At 38.4% G+C, this 15,503-nt stretch overlaps 2 protein-coding genes across 4 annotated transcripts in view; one reads left to right on the forward strand and one right to left on the reverse strand.

Annotated features, from left to right (window-relative positions):
• Positions 1-15,503, forward strand: part of CCNY (cyclin Y) — a 310,615-nt gene that overhangs the window by 119,568 nt on the left and 175,544 nt on the right. The window lies entirely within an intron of this gene.
• On the reverse strand, positions 4,782-9,836 carry LOC138160011 (large ribosomal subunit protein uL23-like). Its single transcript, XM_069086523.1, has one exon. The coding sequence runs from the start codon at positions 8,201-8,203 to the stop codon at positions 7,736-7,738; it is 468 nt and encodes a 155-aa protein (XP_068942624.1). The 5' UTR covers positions 8,204-9,836; the 3' UTR covers positions 4,782-7,735.

Here is a 15,503-nt window from a genome sequence, read left to right on the forward strand (position 1 = left end):
TATGTATATATACATACATGTGTATATAACACAGATATATACATACGCACACACACATACATATGCATCTACATATACACACATATTTGTGTGTATATGCTTCACCAGACTTCCAGGAGTCCAGTACTCACACAAAAAGGTTAAGAGCACTTGAGTTAGCTTGATTTAGGCTTAAATAGTTGGCTAGTGCTTTCTAGGTACTCTCTGGGGTCATGGCTTTAGTCAGCTGACTTTGAATCTGGGTTACAGTTTTCATTAACTTACTTTTGTTCTCAGATCTCTAAGGCCAGGCAGCTTTCTTTCACTCCCTCCTGCCCCCTTCCTGATCTCCTCCTGTCCCCACTAGTTTTGGCTTCTGGAAGATGAGAGTTCTTTTTCCTTTGGGTTAAAAGTATTGTTTTGGCAGTCACTTCTCCAACTTAGGCTGATGTGCTCCTGGCTGAGCTGCCCATCTCCACTGGCACTTAATGGGTCTCATTTCTCAAGATGCAGATCTTCCTGACTTCTGTTACCTTTAGCCCCCTTTGCTTCTAAGGTTTTGCAAGCTGGTTGTTTCTTGAGGTTAACTCATCTGGATCAATTTATCCCTACATCCTCAACAACATTCTTTCAGCCTCTCTTTTAAAAATAATTTTCATTTGATTTTTATTTGCAGTTCTACATTCTGTCCCTCCCTCTGCACCTCCCATTGAGAAAGCAAGAAATATGGTGCCCATTATACATATTTGTTGTTATTCAGTCATATCTGAATCTTTACAGCCCTGTTTTTGGGGGTTTTCTTGGTAAAGATTCTAGAGTGGTTTGCTATTTTCTTCTCCAGCTCATTTTACAGATGAGGAAACTGAAGTAAACAGGATTAAGTGACTTGTCCACCGTTACATAGCTAGTAAATATTTGAGGCCACATTTGAACTCAGGTCTTTCTCACTCCAGGACCAGGACTCTATCTACTGAGCCATCTAACTGCCCATTATACATATACAGTCATGCAAAACATATTTCTGCTTTAACCATGTTAAAAAAAAAGGAAGACAATTACAGAAAGAGAAAAAGTGCTTTAGTCTACACTTTGGGTCCATCTGTTCCCTTTCTGGAGGTGGATGGTATTTTTTATCATGGGTCCTTTGGAATTGTCTGGGATCATTGTATTGCTCAGAGTAGCTAACTCTTTCACAGTTGATTAATGATATAATGCTGTTGCTGTGTAGATTGTTCTCCTGGTTCTCCTCACTTCATTTTGCATCAGTTCATACAAATCTTCCTCGGTTTTTCTAAAACTATTCCATTCATTGTTTCTTACAACATAGTAATATTCCATTGCATTCATATACTGCAACTTGTGCAGTCTTTCTCCAACTGATGCTGTTCTGCTTTTAAAAAAAATAAATTTTTATTGATAGTTTTTGCCTTACCTATATTTTCTTATATTTCCCTCCCAAGAGCAATTTCTTATAACAGAGAATAAAAAAAAACCCAGTTTCACAAAACAAGCCAGTCTGTTGAAAAAGTCTGCCATTTTATACAGTCTTACTCATCCACAGCCCCCCACCTTGGCAAAGAAGCTTTAGGAGGTACCTCCTCATTTCAGTTCTTTGAGAGCAAGCTTGGTGGTTATCATTTCACAGCATTCACTTTGGATCAGTTTTTATGTCTTCCCATGATTCTCTGTGTTCATCACATTTGTTTTTTTTTTTTAAGCAATTGGGGTTAAGTAATTTGCTCAAGGTTACATGGCCAGTTATTTCTGTTGCTAAGTATCTGAGCCCGGATTCGATCCCCAGGTCATCCCAACACCGGGGCCGGTGCTCTTACTTGCTGAGCCACCTGGCCGCCCCTCATTTGTTGTTTCTTACATCAAGAAAGCCTTCCCAGTAATCTTAGAAGTTATCTTCAATTGTCAAATTGTTCAATAATCATTCAATAATTAAGTAACCTATCTTCCCTTAGGGATTATCTTGAATTTCTCCTGTGTATATCTTGTTTGAACATAGTTGCTGGTATTCTATCTTCTTTGTTAGATTGTGAGCTCCCTGAAAGCAGTGGCTTTTTTTTAACCTTTCTTTATATCCTCAGTAGTCAGTAAAATGCCTGGCACATAGTAGGCCCCTCACAGATGCTTCTTGATTAGACAGCACAGTATTATTCCATTGCATTCATGCAACATTGCATACTTACTCATTCCCTGTTGATAGACATCTACTTTGTTTCCAGGTTTTAGACTTCAAAAGGTGCTGCAATTAATCTTTTGATGTATATGTATCTTCATGTCTCTTAATTTATGACTTACAAAGTATTTTACATACATCATCTTGTTGGATCCTCAAAACAACTCCAGGAGGAAAGTTTTAAAGGTATTCTCTCTGTTTTCTTCTTAGATGGATTTATTATCTCTTTGATGGGCATACAAGATACAGATTGTAGCTCGGTCATTCATCTCATAAATTCATCAGAGGAGGTCACCCAGTGTTGGGGGCCTTCCTCCAGATATCTCACCATTAAATGAGTACCAGCAAAACACATAGACTGTCCCTTCATTCTCCTTGTTTTTGCTATGTCCTCATTTTATAAATGGACAAACGGAGACTTGGGGAGGTTGGCATTCTCCTGGGGGCAGCTGGGTAGGGCAGAAGATAGAGCACTGTGCTTGGAGTCAGGAAGACCTGAGTTCAAATTTTACCTTTAGACAACTACTAGCAGTATGTCCCTGGCAAATGAGAATAATGATAGCATGAATGATAATGATAACAAATGAGAGAATAATTGTAAAGTGCTTGGCACATAGCAAGCAATATATAAATGTGAGTTTTCATCAGTATTGTTATTGTTATTGTCTCATAGCTACTAAACATGGGAGATGAGATTGGAGTCAACCCTCTCTTGCTTTCAGGTACAGTACTCTTCCCACCAAATCACACATTTGGAGAATGACAGGGAAGGGAACAGGTGTTTATTAAGCTCCCCCAAAGTGCCAGGCCCTGTGCTAAACACTTTATAAATATCATCTCCTCTGATCATTTGCATTTGTACCATCTTCTTCGAGCTCCATTTGTAGTCATTTTTTTTTTTTTGCCAGGGTGTGGTTTTGCAGTAAGCTGTAGTACAAAAGAAAATTTTGTTTTTTTTCCAAACCATAAATACTTGAAAATCAAGCTGGCAAATTAAAATATTTGTTTATTCTTGGTACCTGTTTTCCTCACAATATTCCATTTATCCATAAAACATCCAACGGCTCAACATGGAGACAAATAAATGGTATGGTTCATTTAGTTGTTTCTACAAAGTAGATCTAGTAATGTGAGTTTATTCACCCGTTTCTTTGGGAGTGAAGAAAATATCATTCTCCTACATTTAATTGCAGTGTTTTTAACTGACTTAGTATTGTTAGATGGCATGGAAGTGGCAGCAGCTACTACTGAACCTTAATTAATGGGACTGAAAAATCGACTTGATTTTTGGGAATCTCTATTTTGAGAATGCTTTCCATGTCACACTCTCCTCCAAAAATAAGACTGGTGGGCTTTTTTAGGTAATGTTTAGTAGTGTTCAGGATTTGAATTGACTTTTGTTCATTTGGCTATTTATAGAACTTTTTGACTCATTTAATAGTCTTCTGACAGTATCATGGTTTTCATGAGGCATATATCCTGAGGGTGGGCGTTAGAAGCAGCATGTTATTTTGGTGTGCATGTACACTAACATTTTATGAAATGAATGGATTTTTCCTTGGTAAGTCTGCCTTAGGTTGCACATGTTCTAGTTTAGTCTAATTTACTCGGCTCTCTTCCACTAGGTACCTTGTATTATGGTAACCTTTCTCCTAGGAAGGACTTTAACCTTTTTTATTTCTTGGGCTCCTGGGCACAGTCAGATTAGGTAATAGTTTCAGAGCAAAACTTCTATGTTTTGTTGATGTAATTCTTTTAAAATTATATTTGAATTTATTTTAAATACAAAATAAGAAAAGAAAAAAAAACACATTGCTATGTACATAGCAGAGCACGAGAGAATTTGATATAAAGCAATAAATGTCCATTTCAAGAAATCCTATATAACAAATACAACACATTATTTTCAAAGCTCTCTATCTTTTCTCTGCTTTCTTGTATGTTTTGTTTTTTCCTCTGCTGTGTACTTTTTCCTTTATTTTACCCCCCCCCCCCCGAAGACTGTGATTAAGTTTGGCTATACACACACACACACACACACATACATACATCTATATGTACATACACATACACACACATATATATATATACATAGATATCCATAAACATATATACATGTACACTCAAATATAGATACATAAGACTGTATTATGCTTATTTCTACTTGTTATTTGTTTCTCTGTAGGTGGATAGCATCTTCATAAGTCCAAATCTTTCCATATTTTTCTAAATCCATTAGCTCATCATTTCCTAAACTACAATGATATTCCAACCCAATCACATTCTATATGATTGTCTATCAGAGTTTTTCCCCCAATTTTTCTGCATTCCCTCTTTTCTTGGCTACATAAGTTTTATTTATACAGGAAAATTTTAGTTTGAAATAATCAAAACTATCCATTTTATATACTTCATCACTCCTCTCAACTTAGAATATGTTTAGGTCTGATACTACTGAATCTAGTTCCTTCACATTTCTATCCTCTAGTTTCTTGAAATTCCTGACCTTCTGCTCTTCTAAATGAACCCTATTATTTTTTTCTGACTCAGTAAGATAATTTTTTAGTAATTTAATTGGGATGGTATTGCATAAATAATAGGAAAAATTGTCATTTTTTATTTTGTTAGCCTTACCTACCCATGTCCAACAGATATTACTTCAGTTTTTTAGATCTAACTTTGTATAAAAGGTGTTTTGTGTTTATATTCATATAGTTCCTGTGTCTGTTTTGGCAGACATACTTTCACATATTCTTTTTATACTGTCTAGTTATTTTATATGGTCTAAAACTATTGATTAATGTGGCTGAGTTGATATGGTTCTTTTAAATTCTCATATCATTACCCAGCTAAAAATGATAATAATATATCTAAGACACCCCAAATTCACTTGTTAATGTCAACTATCTAGGACACAGCTCAAAAGTAAGAATTGAATAAAAATAGCTTCTGACTTGTCCAAATGGATATCACAAAACTCATGCATTTTACAGATGAGAACCCCTCATCCAGAATCTATTTAATCTTTCTTGGGCTATATTTCTTACAACCTTGACTATTTAGTATACCATTGTACAGCAGATTAAAAACAGAAAATTAAAAAGGGGAGTTTAATGTTAGAGGAAGGGAACAAGCAAAAGCTTACAGGGAATGACAAGAGAGAAAAAGAAGAAAAAAAGAGCTTAAAAAACTAAAGCATCCTAGGACCTTTCATTAATTATTAAGGTCTAATAGACCCCACATCTCACTAGTCTAAGGAGATGGCCTTCTTATGACTGAGCCAAATAATTTTGATTTTCATTATGATGACCTCTGAGGCATCAAGAAAAACTGCCTCCCTTTCTTGGAATGTTCTGCCCCCTTACTCTCACCTCCTAGCTTCCCTGTCTTCCTTTAGTATTCATCTCAATGCCCACCCTCTGCAGGAGCTTTTTCCCATTTCCTAGCTACTTAGGTTTTGCCTTTCTGATTTATTGTTGTTGTTCAGCTGTTTCAGTCGTGTCTGACTCTTTGTGACCCTATTTGGGGTTTTCTTGGCAAAGATACTGGATTAGTTTTGACATTTCCATCTCCAGCTCATTTTGTAGATGAGGAAACTGAGCCAAAGAGGGTTAAGTGACTTGCCCAAGGTCACACAGCTAGTAAGTGTCTGAGGTCAGATTTGAACTCACAAAGATAAGGCTTCCTCACTCCAGGATATGTATGTGCACATGTATGTGTATGTGCATACGTGTATGTGTGTGTGTGCATGCATTTATTTATTTTTATATCACCAGTGCTGATCACAGTTCCTGGCCCATAGTAAGAGCTTAATACATGCTTATTAAGTGAACTCTGTTTAAGATGAGAAGGAAGTATGTAGGGAATTTTAAAAAGATTTCCATGAGAAATTATTTTAATAAGTGTTTTGGTGCTTAAGGCTTTAAACACAAGTTACCTGGAAAAGACCTCATTTCTCAAGGAGCCAGGTAGATTCAGTAGTGCTGTAACACGGGTGCATTATGCAGTCTCCTGGAGCCCTCTCTTTTCAATGTGAAGAAGCAACTTCAGACCAGAAAGATGGATGGGCATCTTTTCATCCTCATCTGATTTTTGGAGTGACCTTTTTTTGCAATAACAGACTGATAGACCCTGCATTCCCGTTCTGCAGAGGTAGTCACAATTTTGGCTCCCATGTCGATCATAAAATGGCAAAACCTCTTTCCTTATAATTAGATTGAGTTAATAACTTCTGGGTGAGAATCTTTGCCTAGGCACAGATTTCGGAGGTTAAAAGGTAGAAGCCACATTGGAATCACAAACTTTTAGAGCTGGGACCTTAGAGGTCATCTGGTTCATTCTGCCTGAAGCTTGAAGCCCCCAAAGCATTCTGAACAAGTGGTCCTCTTGCAGATCCAAAGAAAGGGGATCACTACATTGGGAGACAGACTGTTGCATTTTTAGATGTATCTAGTAGTTAGGAAGGCCTTCCTTGTGGTCTATGAAAGTCCACTTTCCTCTAACTTCTGCCCCATTGGTCTTGGTTTTCTGCCCTCTGCAATTACACTGAATGTCTCATCGTTCCCCATGACAACCTTTGAAGTATTTTGAAGGCAATGACAAACTTCCCTGCTATGTCTTTTCTCTGCTCATAATGTTCTCAGTTCCCTCAATCATTCTTCAAATGGCATAGTTTTGAGTCACTTCATGCGAGTTGATGTCTTCTCATTATGCTCTGGCATGTCAGTTTTTTTCATTAAAATGTGGTGTTGAGAGCTAGTCACAATACTCAAAATGTGGTCTGAGCAGGGCAGAGTACAACAGGGCTATTATCTCCCTTAGGACTTTATACGTTTACAAATAGAGCCCCAGATCACATCTGTGGTTTTGTCTGGCATCATTTGACGTGTATTTGAGCTTTCAGTCAACAAAAGCCTTATATCTTTTTCTAGTTGAATCTGTCTGTCCTGTCCTGTGCTTGTAAAGGTTGGTTTTTAGAACTTACAATGAACATTTTACACTAAAAAAAATGTAATTTCATTGAAGACGCCAGAATGGTATATAGCTCAGGTCAAAGACAAGAAGACCTAATATGGCCTCTGACACACGACAAGTTGTGTGACCCTGGGTGAGTCCACTTATCTCTCAGTGCTACATGAAACTTTCTAAGACTAAAGCTGCAGAGAGGACCTTGACCTGTATTGGTAGTGGGGAGTTTCCTCACTGGACCTTTTCTCTACCAATGAAATCACAGATCTCCCTCTAATTTTATCAAAATTGATTCAGCACATTTAAGAGATGTTGATCAAGTCATTTCAAAATAGCTGAAATTGAACTACCTCTCCTGCTCCTTGTTTTCAGTATGCTGAAACCATGGGGCAAAATTACACTAAACTTCAGTTTTCTTTTTGTCAAATAGGGATAATAGTAACTTGGATGACATGCCTCACAGAGTAATTATGGAGAAGTCTCTTTGTCTATTAAAACCTCTATTAATGTGAGGTTGTGATCATTATTTATTTTTATTGTTATTTTTTTTTTCTGGAAAACTCTTTATTGTGGGTGGAATGGGACACAGCTGGACACAGTAAGTTAGATGATTCCAATTTTGTTGGCAACATCTAAAGCACGGTAGTCTGGAGCAAGACGGACATAGGCCTTCTTCTCTCCATCGGGCCGGATCAGTGTGTTGACGTTGGCCACGTCGATGTCATACAGCTTCTTTACGGCCTGCTTGGTCTGATGCTTGTTGGCCTTGATGTCCACAATGAAGACTAGGGTGTTGTTGTCCTCAGTCTTCTTCATAGCAGACTCAGTGGTCAAGGGAAACTTAATGATGGTGTAGTGATCGAGCTTGTTTCTGTGAGGGGCACTTTTCGGAGGCCATTTGGGCTGCCTTCGAAGTCTCAGTGTCTTGGGTCGAGGGAAGGTGAGGGATGTTCGGATCTTCTTTTTGTGGCTATGGACACCCTTCAGCACTGCCTTTTTGGCCTCCAAGGCCTTGGACTTCACTTCTGTCTTGGGGGGGACAATGTCTTCCTTCTTTGTCTTCAGCACCATCTTGGGGGAAAGGCCATTATTTCTTTTTAGTAAAAAAAATTTTTTTAAGTCAATTAGCACAGAGGAATCTTACATTCTTTATACATTTCAATCCACTGAGTGATGATGAGGTGATCATACAATTTTAAAAACCTTTCTGTTCCTTTCTCTAATTTTCATCAAGGCTACACTCAATACAGGCTTAGACCATTCTCATAAAGATTCTGTAGAGATGAGAAAGTAGGCATTTGAATTATGGGCATCTTTTTGGTCACAGAGAAAAAAAAGATAGTCAGTCTAAGGTTGGTCTTTAAGCTACACAGGGGCAGAGACACTGGTTCATGTTTGTCTTTTTGTCTCCAGGTCCTAGCATGGTACCTGAAATACAACTGGCATTTCGTAAATGCTAGTTGATTGACAGCTAGATGGTATTGTGGACTTTGTGCTTAAACTTGGAAGCAAGGAGACTTAATATAACAACAACAATACTATCTATATCATTGGATTGATGTGAGGGTCAAATTAGATAATATATGTAAAATTCTTTGCAAACTTTAAAGTATAAATACTAGCTGCTATCATCACCACCACAATCATCATTATTATTGTCATTCCTCACAAAATGCCTAAAGGTCTAGAGCAGAGTTTCTTGAGGGATCTCTGTGGATAGATTTCAGGGGGGTTATGACCTTGGAGAAAAAAAATAATATTTATTTTTACTCACCTTTGGTTTCTTTCAAAACCTTGTGTATTTTATTCTATGCATTTAACAACATTATCCTGAGAAGGAAGTGAGTAAGCTATAGGCTTCACCAGACTGCCAAAGGGTCTAAGGCACAAAAAAGATGAAGAACCACTGGAGGACAGATGGAGTAGTTGCTTTATGGAGGATTTGTAATAGGAGGAAATGGATAATTATTAATTATAGATAAGAGCTAACATTTAAATAGAACACTCCAAGGTTTGCATTGAGCTTTACACATATTATCTCATTATATTCTCACAGTAGCTCTGGGAGGTAGGTGCTATTATTATTCCTATTTTACATATGAGGAAGCTGAGAATAATAATTTTTTTTTCCAAAACAATAAGAAATTAAAAAACAATGAAAAAGTCTTTGTTTAACCTGATGTTAAAATGAAGAGCCTTAGAACTGGGAGTTACTATGAACTTATTAATGCTAACAGTTTAAAGTTTTAAAATGATTATTTAAAGTTTGTTAAATGGTTTATTTTATTCACATTGAGAGGTTAAGTGACCTGCCCAGGGTCACATAGTAAGGGTCTGTGGCTGGATTTGAACTCGATTGTTGAGTTCCGGGCCTACAACTCCCTTCACTGCACCACCTAGCTGACCAAGTATGGAAAGACAAGGACCTGGAGAAGGAATATTCTTGAACCCCAGAATCTCAGAGTTGTGTGAGAGCCCTCAAACCATTAAGTTTGACTTGTACTTGCACAAGAACCCCTTTTATAGCTAAGTGAATGTGCATCAGGACTTTGGTTGAAGTCTTCTATGGGGGAGAAAACACTAAGGCTTAAGGTGGACAGTTGTAGTTTTCGATAATGTAGATTGTTATTAAGTCTCCTCTTTTAATGAGCTGAAGTATGCCCACCCCTCCTTCTACTTAGTTTGGTTCTCTGGGTCTGAGCAGAATCATTACAGTTACCCTTCCCTTATCCTGGGACAGACCTACGAATGCTTGATGGTTCTCATTTCCTGTCCATCTTCCATTCTTCCCCTAAAGTTTTCTCTTCTCCAGGATAAAAAGTTATCTTTTTTTGAACTAATCTTTTTGTGGCATGAATTCGAGACCCCTTCCTGTCAAGGTTTGCTGCTTTATCAATGAGATCATGTCTCCATCAAAGTATTATTTTCCAAACCTTTGGGGACCTCAGTCTACAATTTGACATGGAGATGATTATGTTGTCAGCCAGCTATATAATTAGAAGAGGAAGTAATATTTCAAGTAATTTGAATGAAAGGTTTTTTTTTTGGAGGGATGGGGGAAAGGGAGATCTAGAATGCCAGCAGGGAATCCTTCTGATGATTTGGGTAAAACCTGGAAAAGAACCAACTAGTAGTGACCTCATTTGCTCAAAGTAAAAGGAAAGGTTATTAAAGGAACAGTAGTAGCTCATTGCTCTGAGAGAAACTCCCAGAGATTTTGCTGTAGGGAAAACTGTGATCCAGACTGCAGCAGCCACAGTCCTTCATGCTGACCCTGTCAGCAACTGCCAGTGGGAGCAAATTACCCATGAAATGTTCCCTCCTTCCACTTTAGGTAAAATAACTTTGAAAAAGGCAGGACTTGTTGGCCAGGAAATGCCAGTAAACATGGTGTGAGGTTTAATTTTTTTTTATATCCTATTTCCATAGGCAATTTTTTTAAAATAGGTAATTTAAAAATAATGGAAGTCTATGTTTTACCTTATCTTACAATAAAGGGGCTTAGAATTGGAATTACCTATTAATGATAATTGTTCAAAGATTTGAAACTGTTTAAACTGTGATTTAATGTTTAAGTGTTTTATTTCATTAACATTATTCCATTAGATTCACAATGATCATGTTCTCTATCTCCATTTTTACAAATGGAGAAACTCTGGCCAGAGGTTACATGGCTTAAACACCTTTTAGAGTTTCTGGGGTGAGAGTTGAACTCAGGTCTTCCCTACCTATAGCCCTACACTCACACTATTAAAGACTTTTGACTAATATGATTTATTTATCCCCTTATCAGTTTAAAACTTTCATAATGGCATAGTTTATAATTCAGGTGTTGGCCTCATGAGATCATCAGTGCTTAAGCAGGTCTTAAATTTTACCTTAACTTAGACATAAAATAACCCAATTTTTTTCAAATCTATCCACTGTATGCAGCATATGCCACACTGCTGGGGCGGAGATAGATTAGATAACACATTGTCAGACATGAATTTGGAACTCTTGTGCAGCTTAAAGCTTGGTGGAAAGACATTGTTACAACGAGACTTTATAATACAAAATAATACATGATGGTGGATATACCTGTGATTTATGCATCTGGTGTCTTGGTTTCTTCATCTTAGAAGTAATTTAGAGAAATAGAATTTTCCCAGGAGTTAATGTAAATAAGGTTAATTTTTTCTGCTTGTTCCTTGGCAATGGTATCATCTTTGGTTAGATTGCAGTGAAAGATGGCAATGGAATTTGGAAAAAACACTGCATTTTTCAAATGAATAATAAACTTGAATGGATGTGGTGGTAGTGTTGTTTTCCATTTCAGCAATGATTCTGTATCTCTGTATTACACAATCCCCTCCCCCTCCCCCCATGAAATCATGAAGAAGGGATCCCAGATATCAGAGAATGCCTCTTCATTCGAAGCCTGGACAATAATAGCGCCCTTCTGTTCTATACCATTGTTTCATGCATTGCCATGGCCACATTTATCACCTAGTGGCCAGCTGCCAGGAAGTTGATGAATGTTGCTGTGAACTTAGGCTAGTCCTTGGACAGCAGACAGAGATTAGATAGTATTAATACAATGTGTATTAATTGTATTTAAATACCTTATTATCATTATTTCTGTACATTCAACATTTGTATTAAGGCTTTCTTAAGCTTTAAGTTAAAAAAAAAGGCATAACCATATATATGCAAAGGAAGTGAAATGTGTGTCCCTGTGATTTTAGAGCATTCTTAATTGGATTATTTTGGCTGACAGACACTTATTCCTCGTGCTAATGAGTCTGTCAAATCATATTAACTTGAATGTTGCCCAGTTAACTTCCTAGAGTTTTTTCCTTGTGTACTTGGCAGAAAGAGTGTGCTGACTTAATTTAAAAAAAAAGGAGTATTTCCATTGGGTTTGTTCATTCCATTTTCAGATCTGTTGTTTCTTCTGTTGGGTTTGAGTGAAAGTTTAGTTTAAATGCAGATTCATTTGAAATTGTAAAGATGGAGATAGCAAATAGGAGAAGAAGGGTGTCATGCTTTGATATTTTACGTCAATGCTTTGAAAAGCTGCATTGATACAGGGAATAATGAACTATGTGGGTAACTCACTCATCTTGGTCCTGTCTAAGACCTGTCAGTACTTCGCCGCATCCTTCAGGCTTAATCAAACTTTCCATCTCCTACCATCTGGGAGGAGAGAATGGTGGTGGGCTCCAAATTGAACAACATCCAGTAGATTGATTTTATAGGAGTGTCAAAATCCAAATAACTCTAATGGAATTAGGAAGCATGGACCTAAAGAGGAGATTTCAAGCCAGAGAGGTCCTGAATACAGAGGCAAAAGACCACCAGAAGTAAGGGAGTCTACTTCCTCAATACTGTGGCAATGATGTGTATGTTTCTTGCTTTTGTTGGGTGTCTGTGGTCATGGTCATGTTATCCCCCCACCCTTCATTGTGTTTGTGAGCTCAAATGTCATCCCTCTGCCTAGATTGCATTCCTGGACTTGGAGACCTCGACTTGGTGGGATGGAATTGATAGGAAAAAAAAAAAGCCTGTCTTAGTTCTGGGGCATCCATGTCTCTCCTTAGGCATGTACTCATTCCAATGCATTGGGTAGTGGAGGCAGCTCCATTTCCTCTTGAGTGAAAAATATACTAGATTGTGTGTTCTTTCTGCTTATGGTGGCACAATGGATAGGGCATTGGTCCTGGAGTCAGGAAGACTTGAATTCAGATCCAGCTTTAGATATTAACTTATTACTAGCTGTGTGACCCTGGACAAATCACTTAAACCTGTCTGCTTCAATTTCCTGAGTTGCAAAATATAGAGAATAATAGCTCCTCTCAGGATTGTTATGAGGTTCAAGTGAGATATTTGTGAGTAATCACTTAGAATGTTTCCTGGCACATAGTAAACAAGATATGTTTATTGCCTTCCCATCACTCTTCCCCTTCTTCTTCTGGCACAGTTATCAGGAGTGGGCAAGCCAGTGTGGTATAGTGAATAGAGATCCTTGGATCCAAGGGGAGCTAGATTTAAGTTCCATTTCTGACATATACTTGCTTTGTGACCCCAAGCAAGTCACTTCTCAGTTCCCTAGTCAACTCTCTAAACTTGTAAATTAAAGAGAAGGTGTCAACCTGCATTGGCAGAGGGAATTTCCTCATTCATGAGTTCCCTAAAGCCAATGAACTTATAGATTCAGGTCTTATCCCTGACACTAGTATGGAGTTGAAGTGAACTTGAACCAATTTGTTGTTGTTGTTTGTGCAGGCCCATGGGATTAAGGGCAGATGCAGCTGAGATAACCCACTGTCTCCCAGTTCAGTAGATAATAAAATTCTGAATCTATTTTGAAAATAGATTCTTTGAAATCTATTTTGAAAATGTCAGGCATACTGTACAAACCAAGCAGTGTTAGTCTCATATTACCAGCCATACAGGGTCAGGAAGGCTGTCTTCTGATTCCCATCTTTATACAAATCATTTGTGATGTACTGAGGGAGAGGGGTTTCTTCTAAGAACTTTATGAGCTCCTTTATGACCCGGAGAATTCTAGACAGTGATGACATTGAGTGCCCTATAATTGTGGGAGTCCTAAGTTTCCATTCTCTTTTTAATGAATAGCACCAAAACTCCAGTGAAGGAGGTGGAAGGTTGGAGAAACTCATTCTTCCAGTTTTTATTCCAAGACTAGGGCTACCATATTTTTCCTAGTCTAGGTTGGATTGTTTTCTATAGAGTTGTGTTTCTAGCAGTACTAGGAGCTAAATGTGATTGTCCTCAAATGCCATAATCTAGGAGGATAATACAGCACCAGCCAGCTGATCCCCAGCATTACTGGGAAGAGAGGTGGGGAGAGCGGGTTATATCCAGGCTGAATACCTCATAATGTTTCCCCACTCAGAACTTCAAGGGCTTGGTCTCCTGTGTCATTTGTCTGAACCAAATTTGGCACCCATTGAATGTTTTAACTACCACAGGGGGAGCATGGGATTTGGTTCAGAACAAAGTTTATAAAGTTTTTTGAAGTCCTCAAGTTCACCATAGCTGGGAGCTGCAAAACCGGGGACCCTGGCAGTTCTATCTAGAAGGACAAGAATAGGTGGGCTGTTGGAAGGGATGGGAGTATCAGTTGGTCTGAAAATGGGGTATGATGGGAAGGGAAGGGGATCTCACTGTACCCTTAAGGATTCATGGTTGCCAACAGCCTGCTTGGGTGATACTCTGTGTTCAGGCACAGTGGTGGAGGTACCTCCAACTTGTCTCGGCACCTTGCCTGTCATGGGACGGGTTTCCAGAACACTGGAGGGTTGGCCACAACTTCACCCATGACTGAAGGTGGGACTTGTTGCACACATGTTGCCAAATCAATGCTGGTAGGTTGGCAGTTGCTCTTTGTGTCCTTGCAGTTTCATAGTCACTGGAGTCCCTTACTCTGGGATCTTATGGCAAATGGCTTGGTCCTTGTCTCCCATGGGTAATTTGTTTAGAGGGTGTCAGACAGGCTGTCCTGTTCCTCACAATGACGCTGTTGTGTGTCAGTGATTAGTGCACTAATTAAAGCCGAGTGGCTTCTTCTGTCTTTACCTGTACAAACAAGGGTGGGAAGGTGGGCTAAATCTTGAGGGTTTTTTTGTTGTTCGTTCATTTTAGTCATGTCTGACTACTCATGACCCCATTTGGAATTTTCTTGGCAAAGATACTGGAGTGATTTACCGTTTCCTTCTCCAGCTCATTTTACAGATCAGGAATTGAGACAACCAAAGTTAAATGACTTTCCAGGGTCATATAGCTAATAAGTGTCTGAGTCCAGATTTGAACCCAGGTCTTCCTGACTTCAGCCCTGGCACTCTCTCTACTATACTGCCTAGCTGCCTAAATCTTAAGTGTAAACCAAAAACCAGATTAGAAATCATTTTTTTTTTCAGGATCACCAAAATCCAAGGGGCTGAGACAGTAGCAGGAAGTCAGAAAACAGAAGGGACTTAAAAAAAAAGCAAAACAAAAAACCAGGGAGCTCTGTAGAAGATGAGGAGGCTAGCTATTTGTGTGTTTGCAGAAATGACTGTATGACAAAACACCTTCCCAAGGCTCTAGGGTTTTTGTTTTTGTTTTTGTAAATTCATTGGAAAGACACAGAATAGCTTTTGATGAGTATTATAGTTGGATATTGACCATATGCACATACCAGTTAAATTCTGCTTTTTTTTTTTTGGAGGGCAGTTGGGGTTAAGTGACTTGCCCAAAGTCACATGGCTAGTAAGTGTGTTAAGTGTTTGAGGTCGGATTTGAACTCAGGTCCTCCTGACTTCAGGGCCAGTGCTCTATTCACTGCGCCACCTAGCCACCCCCCAATTAAATTCTGACACTACTA

The sequence above is a fragment of the Petaurus breviceps genome, unplaced genomic scaffold, assembly GCF_028583685.1.
Source record: "Petaurus breviceps papuanus isolate PSGF00001 unplaced genomic scaffold, PetGlider_PUasm1.0 178, whole genome shotgun sequence".
NCBI lineage: Eukaryota > Metazoa > Chordata > Mammalia > Diprotodontia > Petauridae > Petaurus > Petaurus breviceps.